Source organism: Gastrolobium bilobum, unplaced genomic scaffold (genome assembly GCF_033153095.1).
Source record: "Gastrolobium bilobum isolate Gb01-03AN ecotype WA unplaced genomic scaffold, APGP_CSIRO_Gbil_v1 utg1221, whole genome shotgun sequence".
Classification (NCBI taxonomy): domain Eukaryota; kingdom Viridiplantae; phylum Streptophyta; class Magnoliopsida; order Fabales; family Fabaceae; genus Gastrolobium; species Gastrolobium bilobum.
Genome location: NW_026897257.1, coordinates 2580901 through 2598542, shown reverse-complemented (window position 1 = coordinate 2598542; position 17642 = coordinate 2580901). Strand labels below are relative to the sequence as shown.

Here is a 17642-nt window from a genome sequence, read left to right as displayed (position 1 = left end):
AATCTAAAACAACCACATATCAATTGATCGACCTACTTAAAAAAAAATTAAGAATTCTTACATGCAGTAATAAAATCACCTTTGTCTTTTGGAGACATCAAACACAAACATAACAAGTGGGCCACCTGAATTGGCAGCTCCGAAATATTTGAGCCCACATGAGGTAAGGCACACAAATCTGCAAAAGCCCATTTCCCAAGATTGGAAAAACACACACCACTACACCAATAGTCCAAATAAAGTGCACACGTGATAAAATCCTTGGGCTTGGTTCTCAAAGTCAAAACTCAGTCCCACTCCCACAACCACGTCGCAGTACTGATATTTTGCTTCCCGTTATGGGCGCATTCACGTATCACTTAACTCGTGGTCTCTCTCTCTCTCACACACACACACACGACATCAACATTAAGAACATCACGTCCTCGTACTCTCTCTCTCTCTCTCTCTATATATATATAAAAATGTATACGAGGGTTATTACGTTGTTAACAGTTGAAGACTATGGCTCAGAAGAAATTTGGTCACGTTGAAACTAAGGCGACATTATTGGGTGCAGTTACAGTACTAGCTCTCCACCTTATAATTCCAGAAACCATTTTCCTCGTGAGAGGGCATGCACACCAAACGGACGGCGCCGTTAGAATCGTCAGGGTTCGAAAGGACGGTGGGGGAGACTTTAGGACTGTGACGGACGCCGTTAACAGCATTCCGTCAGGGAACAAGGGGCGAGTGGTGGTGTGGATCGGCGTGGGAGAGTATCGCGAGAAGATCACAGTGGATAGGTCGAAGCCGTTCGTTACGTTTTATGGAGAAAGCAATGGGAACGACGACGACATGGCCACCATAACCTACGACGGAACAGCGTTGCAGTATGGGACAGTTGATAGCGCCACCGTTGCTGTTGACGCTGACTATTTTGTGGCTGCCAATGTAGCATTTGTGGTGCGTTTTTTAATTTCCTCTTATTTTCTTCTTGTTGGGCTATTTATCTTGTTTTATTATCTACAAAAATATTTAAAAAATTATGTAATAATTAAGATATATAACGTAGAAATATCATTTTCCCTCAATTAAATGAGTTCGAATCATTAATGGTAAAACTTCGAACTTATGATATTGTTATGATGTTCTCTAATAAAAACATGTAATGTGTTTTATTTTTGATATCAAAAAAAAAAAAAAATGTGTTTTATTTTTAGCCACGTCAACCAACCTTCTTTTAAAAGTTTTTATAGTTTAGATGTGAAAAATGAGGTAGGATATTCCTACTACCTATTTTTTCTACTACCACTTCACTACCACTTTAATCACCATTGGATTCAAAAGTTATTATTTTTTACCTCTCTTCATTCAACTTTTCCTTTAATCAAATGGTGATTAGAGTGGTAGTGGAGTGGTAGTAAAAAAAATAAGTAATTAGAATATGCTAGGTGAAAAATACATGAAACATTTTTATTTGAGAAAAGTACCAAAATCACATAAAATAATTTATGTAAGTCTTGTCCTGGGTACACTTATTAGTAGTATGGACCAAATTGATAAAAGTCAACTAGTAATCATGTGTGATGCTCAAGAGTGACTTTTGACGTATGCATTCTTGGTTGGCTTCATGGTCGTTGCTGCAGCCTTTAGCTGTTTTCTTGTTTCTTTTTTCTTTTTCCAATGTATATATATATATATATATATATATATATATATATATATATATATATATATATATATATATAGGGTTTTATAAGAGTTATGTTGTAGGAAAAATGATTGTGTAATGTTATAGAGATTCGTTTTGCGTGCCGTAATTTCTTTTTTTCTTTTTTCTTCAAAAAGTGTGGGCCCCACAAAATGTTGTGTGTGTAGGAAAGTTTCTTGTGTCATGTTAAATGACAAATGCAAACCCCGTATATATATATATATATATATATATATATATATATATATATATATATATATGATATATATCCATAATATGGGCAATAAATTTAATTCTCTTTCATGAAACAACTTATGATTAATCGTTACTGTGTCCAAAATGATCTTGTCATATTCATCGTGTATTTTGTATGTGCTTAACGTTTGCTGCACATATACGAACAGAACTCGTCTCCTATGCCAGATGAAAATAGTGTTGGAGCACAAGCGTTAGCGATGAGGATATCAGGGGACAAGGCTGCATTCTACAACTGCAAGTTTATTGGCTTTCAAGATACCTTATGTGATGACAGAGGCAGGCATTTTTTCAGGGACTGCTACATCCAAGGCACCTATGATTTCATCTTTGGAAATGGAAAATCCCTCTACTTGGTATATTAGCCTATTATATGACATATATTAATAACCACCTTAAATATTTTCCAATTATTATTATATATGTTTAAAGGGTAATCCCATTTCAAATTTCGTATGGTTCATATATATATATGATATGGGTTTTGTGTGTGTATAGAGAACTACCATACATTCTGTTGCAAAGGGTTTGAGTGTTATCACAGCACAAGGTAGGGAAAGCACGTCAGAAGACACTGGATTCACTTTTGTGCATTGCAACATAACCGGAAGTGGTGACAGGAACACTTACCTTGGTCGTGCTTGGAAGGAGAGCCCCAGGGTGGTTTTTGCCTACACGTACATGGGTTCCCTCATTAATAACCGAGGATGGTTCACAAACGAACTTGCTCGAGTCAAACCTAATCAGTAGGTTTAAGCTAACCAGTTAGTCACTACTGTTCTCTACAGATACCATTTATTCATTTATTTGTTAAAATAGTTAAAAAATGAAAACACACAATACACTTTTATTTTACTTATTATTATTGTTTGACAGAGTGTAAATAAAAATAAAATTTTAGGTTTCCATTTATCAGTTACTCGAACAAACATAGCTTTCAATAAGTTACTCGAACAAACATAGCTTTAGTCATTGATTTCCCTGTATTCAGTGTTGTGTGATTTTTTAACGTTAGTCTCAACCACTCAATTATTGCTAATTATTTATATTGACTTGTGTATTTTGTTAATAGGACAATATATTATGGAGAATATAGGTGCATGGGACCAGGAGCTGCTTCCTCTGGGCGCGTAAAATTTCGCAAGATATTATCTGATGAAGAAGCAAAGCCCTTCTTGAGCATGGCTTATATTCATGGAGGAAAGTGGGTTGTCCCACCTCCCAAGCTGTGATACAAATAAGTGAAATAACTGCGCATGCATGCGCCAATAAAGATAAGAGAAAATTCACATACTCATATTATGATTGTGCTAGCTCCCTTACGTCCTTGTCTGCTAGTTAGTCTGACATAGTGTCACGTAAAACTTTGAAAACTCTGTTAGTTGTGTGTAGTACGTACTTGATTGTTGTAAGAAACCCTATCTATGTAGTAATGTGACGTAAGATGTTGTACATATGAATTTCATTTAATATGATGAAAGTATGGCCATAAGTTACTACAAAAAGAACAAAGTAGGAGGATATATATGGAGACAATTAGACACAACCCCCGTTTGGCAAATTGTTGTACTACATTGTGTTCTTGATTTTTTTATTTTTAAAACTGTTTTGTAAAATAGTTATAGAAACAATTATTTTTTATATTTTTTAATTTTTGAAAGTTAAAAATCAAAACAGAAAATAAAAACAATTCAGACATATTCTCTAAATTTGATTCTAAAAACAAAAAAAACAATTATAGTTTTCAAAACATTTTTTATAAATCAGGCCTTACTGAACGAGTTTTTTAATTTTTTTTTATTCTGAAAACTAAAAAACTGATTTTAAAAACAACAATCAAACAGAGCCTAAATCACAGTCGCATTAATAGAGATGCCTTTGTTTTACCCAGTAGACTCAAGCTGCCATTGCCACCCCAACATTGTAATTATTCACTTACCATATGAATTTCCTTTAATATGAAAGTATGGCCATAAGTTACTACAAAAAGAAAGGAGATAGCTAGATATGCATTATTATAAGTATGATTGATTGCAATAATAAGGGTAAGCAAAGAAATAGAAAGTGGGGGGGGGGGGGGGGGAATTAATTTCTCATACATCCACCACATTTGCAGTTATAACATATCATTAACTAGTGCAATTAAAGATTAAACAGAAAATTTGTATCTTATTTTTCGCCTTGTACGCTTACATTATATTTTACCTTGCAGTGGACTAAAGTTCTATTTGAGAGGAATAGGAAGGAAATTTTTAGAGGGACTGGCAAAACCTTTAAAATCCAGCTATATAATACCTTGTCCGGGTCGTGCATGGCATGCATCACTAGGGCCGGCAAAATGGGCTGAACCCGCCGGGCTGGCCCGCCCCGCCTGCCAAATAGGGCGGGCTGGGTTGAGTTTTTCAACCCACCAGCCCGCCAAACCCGCCCCGCCAAACCCGCTAGCCCATATGGGTCAGCCCGCCACGGGGCGGGCTAGCCCGCCAAGTCCTTTTTTTTTTTTTAGATCACCCAATTGTTATGTAGCTCCGTATCTTAGATTTCTCTGCATGCAAGTGGCTTTTTTGAATTGTTGTGGACTGCTCATACAACACTTTGTTACTTGTTTTGTTACTCTATTTTATCCTGATATGATTTTATTTTTTTATTATTATTTTTGGATTGAAAGATGCATATTTATATGCAGATTATTAAACACTGATCTTCTTGGTTTCATAAGCACATTAGGATTTTATGCAAATTTTTGTATGCTTTTATGCAGATTTTTTTATGTGATTTTATGCAGAATTTAATTTTTTGTATTTTATTTTTATATTTTTATATTTTAGGCGGGCTGGCCCGTAGCCCGCCAGCCCACTCATAAAACGGGCCGGGTTACTCAATTCAACCCATTTTGTCAAAACGAGCCGGGGCGGGGCGGGACAGGCTGGCCCATATTGCCAGCCCTATGCATCACAATGAAGATAGTATAAAATTTAATTTGTTAATCTTGTCTTTCGTTCTTCTTCTTTTTTTATAAAATAAAATTGCACAGTACTTTAATGCTTTTTGATGCTCAGAAACAAGGTAGTCAACCCACTGCCACCGAGTGAGGTCTCATAAGTTACGAAACAATTTAAGAAACTAATGCTTGCCCACCCACCCCTAAAATTGTTGCAACCTTTAAATCAACGGAAAAATATTTCTGCATAAATTATCTGTATTTATTCTTAAAATGACATCGTTTTGGATTAAAAGATTAACAAATTATAATTATGAAGACTATAATAATCCTGAAATAAATTAAAATTATAAAAATATCATAATTTCTGCTCCAAAACAACATCGTATTGGACTTACCGGAGAACTTTAAATAAATCCTCAAATTTATTGGATGCACAAGCACAACATCTAGCGACTAGCGTTGAAGTACAGCCTCAGAAAGTCATAAATTCTAAGGGATTTGTAAACAAGAAAAAAAAAAACATCTCCCTAAACTCAATTATGCCAATTGCACTTTCTCAGTTGAAGATGTACCGAGTAGCTAAAAATAACTTTATTAATTAATTAACTTTAAGAAGTATTAGATCATTCACTGTACTGCATTCATAATATATAAAAATTTGTATGTGCACAAGCGGTCCCACGTATATCATGATTTCATGAGTGTTGTGGGGTATTCGGCCCAAACCGATTAAAAGGCCTAAAAAAAGGGAGCTAGGTTGAAACGCAACTTACGCAAGAGGTTTTGTACATGACATAGTTTGTTAATGGCCAGAAAAAAGAGAGGACAAAGTTTGTTCAACATCATCAATTAATAAATAATGAATGTGAACAGAATAAATATCAGATCTTTTTAGCAATCACACTCATGCTGTCACCTTTCCAACATGTGCACAGATGAGATGCAGGGAATAATGGAAGCCTCATTGTCAACGCATTAAGAACACTCAAGTTATTGTTTACTAAATAATAAATAGCCATATGGTCTGAATGGAACTAGAACAGCTCAAAAGGGGATTTTATTGGAAGATTACGTTACCCAGGCACATGACGATCAGATTTTATTTTGTTTTTCTTTTGAAAGGAGAAATTAAGCAACTTTTCCTGTATGAAAATGTGTATACGGAAGTCTTTGGTTTTTATATGAGAGCGCTGGTCATAGAAAGGCCCAAAATCTGAGTTTAAAGAAATCAGCACCTCACAATGAAACCACATAAAAGGTGAACCAATACTTGATTTAGAAAATGATGCTATCAAGCACTTTTAACCAAAAAAGAAACACTCATTTTCACTTTGATAAGTGGAGAACGGCTCATTAAATATTAAAGCTGTTCCATTTGAATGTGCCAACAGATTTTAGTTAGAAAAGTACATGTATTAGGAGATGCGGTTCTTATACTGAATCAGAGAGTACATGGAGGTTCACCAACCACTGTACCAGCTGATTGTTGCAAAAGCACCAAAAATCTTTCTAACTAGGGTATTCTATCATTTTACACATCAGAAATCAAAACAATAAAGATATAAGCAAAGAAAACCTACTTCACACTTGAAACCAGCGCTATGATATGCACCTCCATAAAGATTAGAGTAATTATTTACTCTTTCACAGTTCCTGTGTTTGCAGCTGCAATTTCACCAAGGGTCTGAAAGTTGGTGGAAAAGGAAAGGGTTATGTTATTGCACAATGCACTTCACATTACTACATTTTTACATTTGTTTTGGACACGAAAAAATATAGATAGAATGTTTTAGAATTCGCGTTTTTTCTTTTTTTATCATAAAAAAAAAAAAAAAAAACTACCCAAAAAAAAAGGAAGTGGTGTAAGTATGGTATAATAAAAACGGTGTGCAAAATGTCATATTATTGGAAAGTGTGAAAAGAACAAACAACAGAGAAAATTATACTTTCATGATAATGATAAAAAAAAAATGTAATAACTGTCTGCGACTTTGGGGTAATTTTGACATTTAGTTGGATTAGATGCCCTATGTTTGGACCATACTTCCTATCCCCATGATTCAAGCACTATACCCAGGAACAATTACCTATCAGTTATATGCTCTCATCTCCTAAGGCCATGCACACCTATATCTTTCTAAAAGAAAAAAAAAAATTGTGCGCTTCCTAAGGTTTCTTGGCTTATTCTAAATCATGGATGATGGTAGATATTGGAACATTGACTATGCTGGTAAATGCAATTGAAATGATATTAAATAATGTGATTAACTTACGGCATCTGTCATGGTGCTCTATGATGGTTCTCCATGCAGTTCAGGAGGTATTTAAATGTCTCAATATCACATGGGATTGTAAGCCCCCCACTCTGGTCAAACCCAAATTCCTCTGCAGCCTTTTCCAGCAACACTTTGAACAGAGAGTGGCTAAGGTAGCTGGTGGGAATAATGAAACGCCGAAGCTCTGACCCAACATAGACAGCTAAGTATCCTTTGGGAACATCATGAGGGGGTTGAGGACTGTGGCAGCTATCCTCATCCGAGTCACAATACACAACATTTGTTAGCCTTTTGTTAACTATCGGTGATATGCCCACATGATTCACATCAGAATGTTTATCGGACTCTTTTGCACCCAGGGTGACAGTTTGCCACTTCTGAAACATTTCCTTTAGTCTCACAATCTGTCTAATTCCAGTAAATTTGTATCCTCCATCATCCTCCATTGATAAACTTTCACCACAACAGTTAAAAGTATCCCAAGATTAAATTCAGCAGATCCCACTCTACACTAAAAAGTTTACACAAAATGAAACAATTAGTCATATTTTAAATTCTTCAAAAACTAAAAAGAAAAAATAAATGTTATGCTTTCCTTTATTAGCTGGCTGCATAGAAGTATTTAAAATTTTTTAAAATAATAATAATAATAAACAGAGAAGCCAGAAGGAAAACATTCACAGATCATCTCAGTACAAAAAATAAAAGAGAAAAACAAGCACGTCCAAGAGAAGGTATGGGTGCGATTTATGTTCACTGCTGGTAATTGCTAATGAGTTTCAGATACTCTTCTTAATTTCATATTCTCATATAATTGATAATTATATGCTTTCCTCACCTCACCTCATAGCATATAAGGCATATCAATATTCTTAATGAGAATCAAATACTCAAATTTCGTTGTTCACTTATCCAGCTGCACTCCTCAATTACTGGCTAGTCAAGTTATGCATGTATTGTTCAATAAAGGCATATCATAGTCTTTCCACCTCCAAACTGAGCTACCAATCCAATCAAGTGGATGAACATAATGTACATCGAAAATATTCTTAGGCCTCTCAAAAATGGTGAAATAAAAACAAAAACAAAAAATTATATATTAGCATTTCTTTTGTATTTCATACAAACAGAAAGAGGATTGCTATTTTCACATCTAGGCGACTAGTTGAAAGGAAGTCAATTTGTATAGTGAAGTTACTAGACTTCTACCAATTCCCAATTACTTAGCTATTTATTTTTAATCTCTAGAAAAATCACCTTTTTCTGAATTTAGAAATCAGTTTATAATCCGGTGCTCTGTTTCATTTTCCTGAATCAGAACCCAAGATCCTCATAGATCTATAAGCCAGAGAAGAATCAATGTAATCTATAGTTGCGTGGAACGTGAAGTTTACGAACTACCCATTGATCTATAATTGATCATGAGAGTGGTGACCTTCAAATTGGCGTTTCAAACATACTTCAAAAAATAAATATAGTAAATGCAGTAAGAGAGAGATTGGTACCTGATATGGAAGAGAACATTATCTGTGAAGGAACACAACAGAGGGGAACTTGAGAAAAAATGTTGTTCTGTTCTTACAAAGATCAAATTCGAAATGAACAAGGGTTTCAACTCTGATTAAGTATACTAAGAAAAAGCAAAATCTTTTTGAGCTGTTTTCCTTTTCTTTCTTCCTTTCCAATCCTTAACGGACCTCTCGGAAAACCGGCTTCCAGTTTCGTCCTGCAAATAGCCACGACCAATGTATATATGTGCGGATTTAATGTTAGAAATAACTTTTTTTTTTATACATATGTTAGAAATAACTTATTTTTTCTAAAATAAAACAGTTTCGAATGGAAGAAAATATATTTTTATAAATTTATTTTATTTTGGATTATATTAATATCTATAATTATAATATTAGTGTTCTCTTACTCCAAAACGACTTGTATTAAATAATATAAAAAATATTTTTCATAGATAAAGTTATCTCTAGTAATCCAAAACTACATCATTTTGAGATTAAGAGAATTAATAAAAAAAAATTTCAGATTTTTTTTTTTACCAAAACACCCTTCGCTTAATCTTAAGTTATCTTTCATTAATCCTTTCAACACTCAAAACTACGTAATTAATTATTGGAGATAACTTTATATGGCATGAAAAAATTATAAACTCTTAAATAATATGGGATAAAATTATTTCCTATTATAAAAGAAATATTCAAATTTATATGCATATTTAATGGGATAATATTTCCATTTTTGTGGTAGAAATATTTTTCCAATCACACCCACATAAAGTGATTAAATCCAAAAAAATAAATATTAAATCCATATATACATAATGGGATATGTTATACTCATCATTTTTTTTTCTTATCACCTTTTACCACTCATCTTACTATCGTTAAATCAAAATCAAATCAATAGCTTTCACTTTATGTCATTTTATAATTGTTGACTTGTTTTTAATTCAGATAACGAAATTAATGGTAAGAGTATGGGTGTTTGTGGTTTGGATTGGATCGATTTCGGAAGCAAAAATCATCCGATCCAATTCCTTCTGTTTGATCATGTAATTATCCATTTGGTTTTGATTTTTTTTCAAATCCGATCAGATCCAATTGAATTTTTTCGATTTGAATTGGATCGGTTTTCGATTTCTTGTAAATTCTAAAATTTATTTTATGATTATTGTGCAAATAATATCTTTTGTATATATTGGCTTAGTAATTATCTTTTTTTTGAAATACAAAATTATTAGTAAATGATAATATCGTTTTTTTTTTCAAGCAATGAAATATGAAGCTCTACGCAGATGAAATTTTGTTGATGAGATGTGACTAGGTTTTTTCTTGGGTTAATGTGTCTTGGGTTTAAAAATTTTTGGGCTATGATTGAGGAAAGACCCAAATAGGTAGAGGGGAATCAATATATTGGATCGGTTTTCATCAACCAATCCAAAAACAAATCCAATCTAATTAAAATTTTCTGTTTTTTTTCGGTTATCGATTTTTTGCTTCGGTCGCCACGGTTTGAATTGATTTGGATCGGTTGATGAACACCCCTAAGTAAGAGGTGATAAATATGACCTTTCCCGTACCAAATAAAGGAAAAAATAATTTTATTTTTACATTCACTTATATATATATATATAATAACTTATCTCAAGTTATAATATATATATATATATATATGTGTATGTATGTAGGAAAAAATATTTCTTTTGCAGCAAGAAATAAGATTATCTGTTATAACTCCAAAACAACATCGTTTTAGGGTTTAAGAAAAAAGAATAGATGATATTTTTAAAAAATTATTTTTCTCTTGTATTATGAATATTACTAAAACACTCTACGCTATTTTTTTTCAAACTCCAAAATAAAATCATTATAAGATTATAAAAGATAATTTTATCTCATAAAAACGTTAATCTCATATATGTTTTTCAAATGGTACACACTAATAAGATAGAATACATAAATTCCATCCAATTTTGTGACAAAACATATTATTTGTCAGAAGGAATTCAATGGCGGCTTGTAGGGTTCTTCAATGTTCTGCAACCATGTGTATAGCTAGGAATACCTCAACCAGTGATTGGAAACAAGTCATATGTGTCCTCTGATTAATTAGACATTGTTATTCAAATTCATATTTTTTTATCTTGGGTATTTTCTTTTAATTTACATATATGGAGTATTGTTTTTTTTTTTTTTACTATTTTTTAGCTTTCAAAATAACATTAATTAAGAAATAACTGTCCCATCAAAAGAAAAAGGGGACGAAATAACTGTTTTTATTTAATAGAAAATATAAAGTTTTAAGTGTTATTTTTATTTTAGTGAGTGAGTTATTGAGTTTGAGTTATTGCACTTCAGTTGTAAATCTCCGTTACATGGTTAATGTTCAGTTAGATGGTTGAAATGGACTCTTAACTGAGTCACTAGGTTTTAACTCTATCAATATAACCATAAGATCTTTGTGAAACTCACGGAGAACAAAACTTCAACGAAATAAGAGTTCAGTTTCAGTTCATGTGAATGAGCCAACAAAACTGGGTTTTAATGGCTTGGTTATTGAAAATCAAGAACCTTGTCATTAGGTGTGAGTGTAGTTTTTTTTACACTGATAATATACAAAATTAAAATTTAAAAATATTCCCCCTTCTTTTGAAAAAAATGAAAGAATTTAAATCATCAATATATATATAATTTAAGTTTTTGAATTTTTATAAATTATCTCAAATTTTCTCTAGTTTATTACTGTTCATTTTTTTAAAATAAAAATTTGTTGGTGATTCCATTTTGTTGGCTTTAACAAGTGATAATAAAAGCTGTCTGAGTTCTAAGATTTACAAAGCATAGTTTATTATAAGGTATTAATATTTCTCATAATTATATGAGATAACAAGAAACAAAAAAAATATTTTTTTATAAAAAAAATAGAAGCATTTTGTTTAGAACATCAAATATATTTTTTTCTTTTATAATTTTTGTCTCTGTGTTAATTAATTAATCGACTAATCTATTTGAGTTCTGCAGATGACAAGAATAACAAAAACTCTGTCAATTAAATTTTTAATATAATAACATAAGGAAATGTATTTTTTTAAGTTGCTGTAATTTTATTTTATTTTTTTACAACAATTAATTAAAATTATATATTCTCAAAAATATAATTTTGCAGCAGCGTAAGAAAAAAAAAGACAAATAATATTCTACTTCTCAAATTCAAAACTGGAACACTAATCAAAATGTTACTGTTCATCAACTTTTTTACCTAAATGTCATGTGAACAGTATTATTTTCTAATCTGCCACGGGAGCAAATTCGTTACCCAATGTAGTGAACTTGGTTTGATGACGTGTTATATTTCTAGTAGATAACAAGTACCAAGTTAAAAAAAAAAAAGTTTGAAGTTCGCTACCCCGTGTAGCGAACTTGGTGTCCATTAGAAATGTGACACGTCAGCAAACTGAGTTCACTACACCGGGTAGCGAACTTGTCCTCGTGACAGATTGAAAAATAACACTATTCGTGTGATATTTAAGTAAAAAATTGGTGAAGAGTGACATTTTGGTCACTGTTCCAACCATATGTGGCATGTGATTAAAGTACTTGGTGGGTCGTAGCCTCGTAGGTGTGCAGCACAACTAATCATGGTTGGGTTTTGGGCTTTAGGTGACTGGGCCTTTGAAGTCTCTGTTATGGAAACCTGTCCTCAGGTTTTGCAACTCAACTGCGTTTCAGATGCTTTGGGGTTCTTCTGCGGTGCCTCACCTCAACCAACACCTTGTGTTGTAAGCGTTCATCAGTCGTTGCCTTTTTGGTCTCTCCTTCCTGATAAATCTAATTTCTCAACTTATCAATTGGGAAATTAGGGTTTCATATCTATTTATTTCCACCCCCTCAATTTTAGGGTTTCTTGAGCCCTATTTTCACTATGCTAATTCCAAGACTAGCTAGAGTCGGAGCTTCGATAGCCAAACACGTCTGCACAAGTACTTATTCCTTTCTACGAACCAAAAATCTATTTTTCTCCACTTCCCATCTTTATTTTATTTTTCACATTTCTTCTGCTATCTTAATGTTCTTAACATGTTGTGGATCTAATTGTATTGAACCTATAGTTCAAATAATCATTTTTCTTTGGTTCTCCTTGGCAGGGAATTATACATCCATTTGTGGAGCAGGATATTTTCGAAGTTCCAGAAGTCATCACCTGCAACCTCCTGTTAGTCTTCTTGTTATTATTGTCGTTTTAACTTTTGAACAATACCCATAATTTGGAATTCCCTTTTCTATCCTTGTGCTTTTTCTGCAAGTATAACTTAAGCATTCAAATTGCGTTGAAGTTTGACAATCTGGAACAGCTAGAAATTGTTCTGCATCACTGTATTAATTGATATTTACATGTCGTATTGATTTTTACAACCTTAGTAACCACTTAAATAATTTTACATGATGGATGGGTTACTGAGGAGCCGAGGCACTAGTCTGAGTGTCTGATTTTGAGCTTTGTTTGAATGAGAATCTTGATGTAATCTGTTTTCCTTTATTATGTGAATGTCTTTGTGAATTCTTGAAGTATGATGCAGTCCGCATGTTACGATAATAGCTCAAGTATAAAGATTGCAGATTTTGAACGTATTGGGGGAGTTGGATAATAAGATTAACCTTTTTCGTCAATGCAAGGGCTTTAAGGGGTGGAAGTGGAAAACTCTCCACCCTGTAGCAAAATGTCGGATGAGTTTATGGTTAGCAGAAGAAAGGAAAAAATGGATCTCAGTTTGTGCAATGTTTTCTCTCTTTCTGATTCTGACTATTTTGGAAATGTTGATCAATTTAACATTGTACTTTGATTTTGGATATGGGTTTATTGGTTTCATATGTTTGGTCTTAATATTATAAGGGATTTGATTTCCTTTGAATTCTTGCTATTAAGTACTAAATCAATCGCGAGAAAAACAGCATTTGGTAAACATAATAACCCGGAAATCTTGAAGTCTTTTATCAATGTAGTTATGGAATCTTATGATGCGAGAATAAATTTACTAGGGAGGAAGAGAGGAGAGATTACAAAACTGAGGGTTTTATATTATTTGACATTTTAAATATTTGTCTAATTAGCAATTGTGTGGGAAAATGTTTGCGGAATCCATAAATATTAAAAATTGTAGGGGCACATGCGATTTTGGATTACTGGAGAAATAGTTTTATTAAAATTTTACTTTATTATGGCATTGGTTTATGCTTATATCTGTTTTTCATGCGTAATTTTTATTTTGTTTCTTTGTTTTTTTAACCAGTTTCAACAGCATTCATTTACTAAGTTATACGAGGGAGCCATGATTGTAAAGCAGAATTTACTCTCAACTTTGACTACTAACAACACTTCTAAGGATGAGAGTGAACAAGAAGAAACGTAAGTTCTTTTTGTTTGAGATGACAGATTCTTTGGAAGTATGCTATTGTTCCAATAAATACGTCATAGCATTCAAAAACATGGTAATGGTTGTTTATTCTGTTATAATTTTGGATGCAGAAGCAATGTTCATTTTCTTGACCATTTCACCATCGTTTTGTTAAGACGACTGGCACTTAAAAGAAAAGCCATTGCATGGTATAAAACTCCTCTAAAAAACTTAGGAATTTTTTTAGTTTTAATATTATATTATGACACACAACATGGGTACACTTTGCAGACTAATTGTAAACTGCTAATTTCTTGTTTCTAGCTAAGGCATGATTTGGTCATTGAACAAGGGCTATCCAGTGTTATAAAGTGGGCCTTTTCTCGTACTGTCAAGTTTTTACATTGATAACATGGTTGAAGTTGAACCTAGGCCTTGGGGATTATATGCTTTGTTAAAACTCTGCATTCTCTATATTTTAATGTAGCATATTGGAGCTAGTATAAGGTAAAATCTGGGGCTGTACTTTCTCCAAATTGGAGCTAAACAATGCATTGTTACACTTTCAAATTGCATGGTGATCGTGTTGCTTGATGGGAGGATAGCATTATTATAGAATGAATCACTATGACTGGAGGTAAATGTTTGTAATATTGGTAAGAAATAGTTTGATTCAATTAGAGTGTGATGAACGGAAAAAATGGATTCTAAAAATATGAACTTGAAATTTACTTTCATATTTTTTCTTCTAGTTATTAAATTCTCAAAGGCATTGGAGTACTTCAAAATGCAGGGTTTGATAATGTCACATGAATATTGAAGTTTAGTACTCTGCTTTACAGTTACATGTATGTTGTGTGCATCCAACCATTCTAGATTTCATGCGGTCAACCATGGGGGCAAGATATCTGAGCAGGGGTTAGATTGATGCTAGAGTCTGATACTTTAACTAAAATGGCAACAATAATCATCTTTGGGCCTCGTTTACATTTCCTTGAAATATTGTCCATTCTAATGCCGAAGCAGTAACCAATTGGCTAAACAGAAAGAAGGACGAACACAAGAAGTGCGAGAAAATACTATTTATCTTTTTTGAATTTTATTTAACCAAAAACAATTAAATAATAATAGGGTTCTTCAAGCCTTAAATAGACAAACAAAATAAAATGGAAATAAAATAAAACATAATCAAAAGGAATCATGCGTAATCAAAGGAGATAACGCACACTCAAACATAATCTAAGAAATAACAAAAAAAAGTAAATAACTAACAATTATTGAAAACCCTAAATTATAAAATAAATTATGAAAAAGCCCAAAACTGTTGATGCTCATGGGAACACGACGAGTCTTGCTTAGAATCCCATTTGGAGTTGGCTATCCAGATTTGAGCCCAATCCAAGTCAATCAGCTTGGGTGCATCAAATTCCATGTTTCATATCAGATGGCAAGAATCCACCTACTTATACCCAACTGGCTTCTTAATCAACAGTGATCAGTGAGTTTTAACTTGCCTTAGGACGGATTACGCATTTACAGCTGTACCTCGCCCATGTATTTTATTAGATGACAGTAGTGCATCATGTGAGTGCAACTGATTGAATGACTAATTCAATGCTAGAATGGAGTAACATCCTTGGTTAAGTGCATCATGGCCCCATATCATCATAAAAGTTTAAAATAAAATTGCACTTTTGTCATTCTGCTCCTTAATTTTTGAGACAACTGTATGCAGGATATCTGTGACTTTTGTTGATAAGGATGGTGAGGAAAAACATATCAAAGTCCCTGTTGGTATGTCTATGTTAGAAGCTGCTCATGAAAACGACATTGAACTTGAAGGCAAGAGCTTTGATATTAACTTTCTACTCTTTCACCCCTAAATTCGTAGTCTTCTGATTACTGATGTTTGGTTTTTGATAGAGCACAGTGGTGTTAGTTGATCCATGTAGCCACCCCACCTAGTGGGATAATCTTTTTTGTTGTTGTTGGTTTTCCTAGAATCTTTGTTCATTCTGGTAGCCTGTTCTTGGCGTTGCCTTGCTCATGATTGATATGCTGACACTTCTCATCATTTTTTGTTGAAATTAGGTTTTTTTGTCATTACATCTCAATTTGCATACTCTCATGTTTCTTGCAGGGCCAATTGCTTATGTTGCTTAGCATATTTATCATTGATCTAGCTTACATTTGCTTATACCATAGTTAATTTCTTGCTTGATATTGTTGCAGGAGCATGTGAGGGCTCACTTGCGTGTTCAACTTGCCATGTTATAGTCATGGTACATCATGGGTGATATATGCAGTAAAGTGCTGCTTGAAATTTATTTTATTATTTTCCTGAAATACTGTTTTCCATTTACTAGTGGGTCAAATTACTGAACTTTGTGCAGGATGTAGAACATTATAATAAATTGGAAGATCCAACTGACGAGGAAAATGACATGTTGGATCTAGCTTTTGGACTTACCGAAACGTTAGTTTCTTATCCATGAACTTGGTAGTTGAAATTTTTTTCTTTCTGTTTTTGTCCCCTCAAATTCTTCGTCGACTAATTTTGGCAGTTATGCAGATCACGTCTGGGTTGCCAAGTGATTGCTACACCTGATCTTGATGGAATTCGTTTAGCTATTCCTGCTGCCACTAGGAACTTCGCTGTTGATGGTTTTGTGCCAAAACCACATTAGTCGTGGCTGGAAAAATTTTGGGTTCAATGCAAAGAATGCAGCTATGTCAGTTTTGTAGCTTCATACTGAGTTTAGATTAATGGGCATTTATTGATCTTGGGCATTATTTTTGTATTGAGTTTTTTTTTCTGGGCACCGATCTCCTCTGTATTACAAATCAGGGAGATCATGATGGAACTTTGCTGGCTGCATTTGCTCGCCAATAAATTACTTGTACTGTATTATTTTATTTAACCAGTTATTTCTGGCTAAACACCTATATCCCTAAATAAATAAAACAAGAAAAGGGAGGAGGACTGGAATATTTGGACTTTGGATGTGAATATTGATTCATGTCAAACAAACAGCTGATAGTTTTCTTCCAAGCTTGTCATGTTTCGACGATTTAGAATCATAATCAAAGCTAAGAAATAAGTTCCAGCAAGCCACGATAGCTTGGTTTGCATTTACTAGAGTTTGGCGTTCTATATGGGAGTTTGATTTTTGTCAATCTGATAATCAGTCTTTAATTTGATGTGATTTCTAACATTAAAGCCCAACTAAATTTAATCTTGAAATACAAATAAAAATTCTTATTCTTGTAATCTAAATATTTAAAATTCATTGTTTATTTGTTTGTATTCCGGAAAATGTTTTGATCTTTCGTTTTTCTTATTCTTTTTTTTTGCACACCATTCGTTTTTCTTATTCTAAGAGCTTTGAGATCTTTGGAAAAGAAGCCTTTAACCAACTGAAGAAAAGGACAAATGCAAGCGAACCATGCGGCAACATGTCTCCAGAACATGTTAGACTACCATCTATTCCATTGAACTTTTAAAAGTAGAAAGTATAAGAAAACAGGGAAGAAAATTCGAAGGGGAAATCACGAGAATAGTTCTACAGG

The 17642-nt window shown here is 33.2% G+C and overlaps 3 protein-coding genes across 4 annotated transcripts; 2 read left to right on the top strand and 1 right to left on the bottom strand.

The window, feature by feature from the left end:
- The first annotated feature begins 504 nt into the window (after positions 1-504).
- On the top strand, positions 505-3180 carry LOC133305491 (putative pectinesterase 63). The gene is made up of 4 exons (XM_061505727.1): positions 505-945; positions 2098-2304; positions 2447-2694; positions 3021-3180. Exons 1-4 carry the CDS (start codon positions 505-507, stop codon positions 3178-3180), a joined length of 1056 nt encoding a protein of 351 aa, XP_061361711.1.
- A 3184-nt stretch (positions 3181-6364) lies between these two features.
- On the bottom strand, positions 6365-8873 carry LOC133305544 (protein SMALL AUXIN UP-REGULATED RNA 10-like). Of its 2 annotated transcripts, none has more exons than XM_061505797.1 (3): positions 8674-8873; positions 7166-7679; positions 6365-6576 (listed from the first exon to the last, which is right to left on the bottom strand). In XM_061505797.1, the coding sequence occupies exon 2, from the start codon at positions 7612-7614 to the stop codon at positions 7174-7176; it is 441 nt and encodes a 146-aa protein (XP_061361781.1). In that variant the 5' UTR covers positions 7615-7679; positions 8674-8873; the 3' UTR covers positions 6365-6576; positions 7166-7173. The 2 variants fall into 2 exon arrangements, with proteins under 2 accessions (XP_061361781.1, XP_061361782.1); XM_061505798.1 differs by having other exon boundaries at positions 7166-7674.
- Positions 8874-12376: 3503 nt separating this feature from the next.
- On the top strand, positions 12377-17063 carry LOC133305486 (uncharacterized). Its single transcript, XM_061505721.1, has 7 exons — positions 12377-12659; positions 12825-12892; positions 13968-14083; positions 15808-15914; positions 16305-16354; positions 16466-16548; positions 16645-17063. Exons 1-7 carry the CDS (start codon positions 12602-12604, stop codon positions 16757-16759), a joined length of 597 nt encoding a protein of 198 aa, XP_061361705.1. The 5' UTR covers positions 12377-12601; the 3' UTR covers positions 16760-17063.
- Positions 17064-17642: the final 579 nt, after the last annotated feature.

Coding starts and splice junctions, on each gene's coding strand:
- LOC133305486 (XM_061505721.1), top strand. CDS start 12,602: ATGCTAATTCCAAGACTAGCTAGAGTCGGAGCTTCGATAGCCAAACAC. Junction 12,893..13,967: donor GTCATCACCTGCAACCTCCT/GTTAGTCTTCTT, acceptor TTTTTTAACCAG/TTTCAACAGCATTCATTTAC. Junction 15,915..16,304: donor AAACGACATTGAACTTGAAG/GCAAGAGCTTTG, acceptor ATATTGTTGCAG/GAGCATGTGAGGGCTCACTT.
- LOC133305491 (XM_061505727.1), top strand. CDS start 505: ATGGCTCAGAAGAAATTTGGTCACGTTGAAACTAAGGCGACATTATTG. Junction 946..2,097: donor CTGCCAATGTAGCATTTGTG/GTGCGTTTTTTA, acceptor ATATACGAACAG/AACTCGTCTCCTATGCCAGA. Junction 2,305..2,446: donor ATGGAAAATCCCTCTACTTG/GTATATTAGCCT, acceptor GTGTGTGTATAG/AGAACTACCATACATTCTGT.
- LOC133305544 (XM_061505797.1), bottom strand. CDS start 7,614: ATGGAGGATGATGGAGGATACAAATTTACTGGAATTAGACAGATTGTG.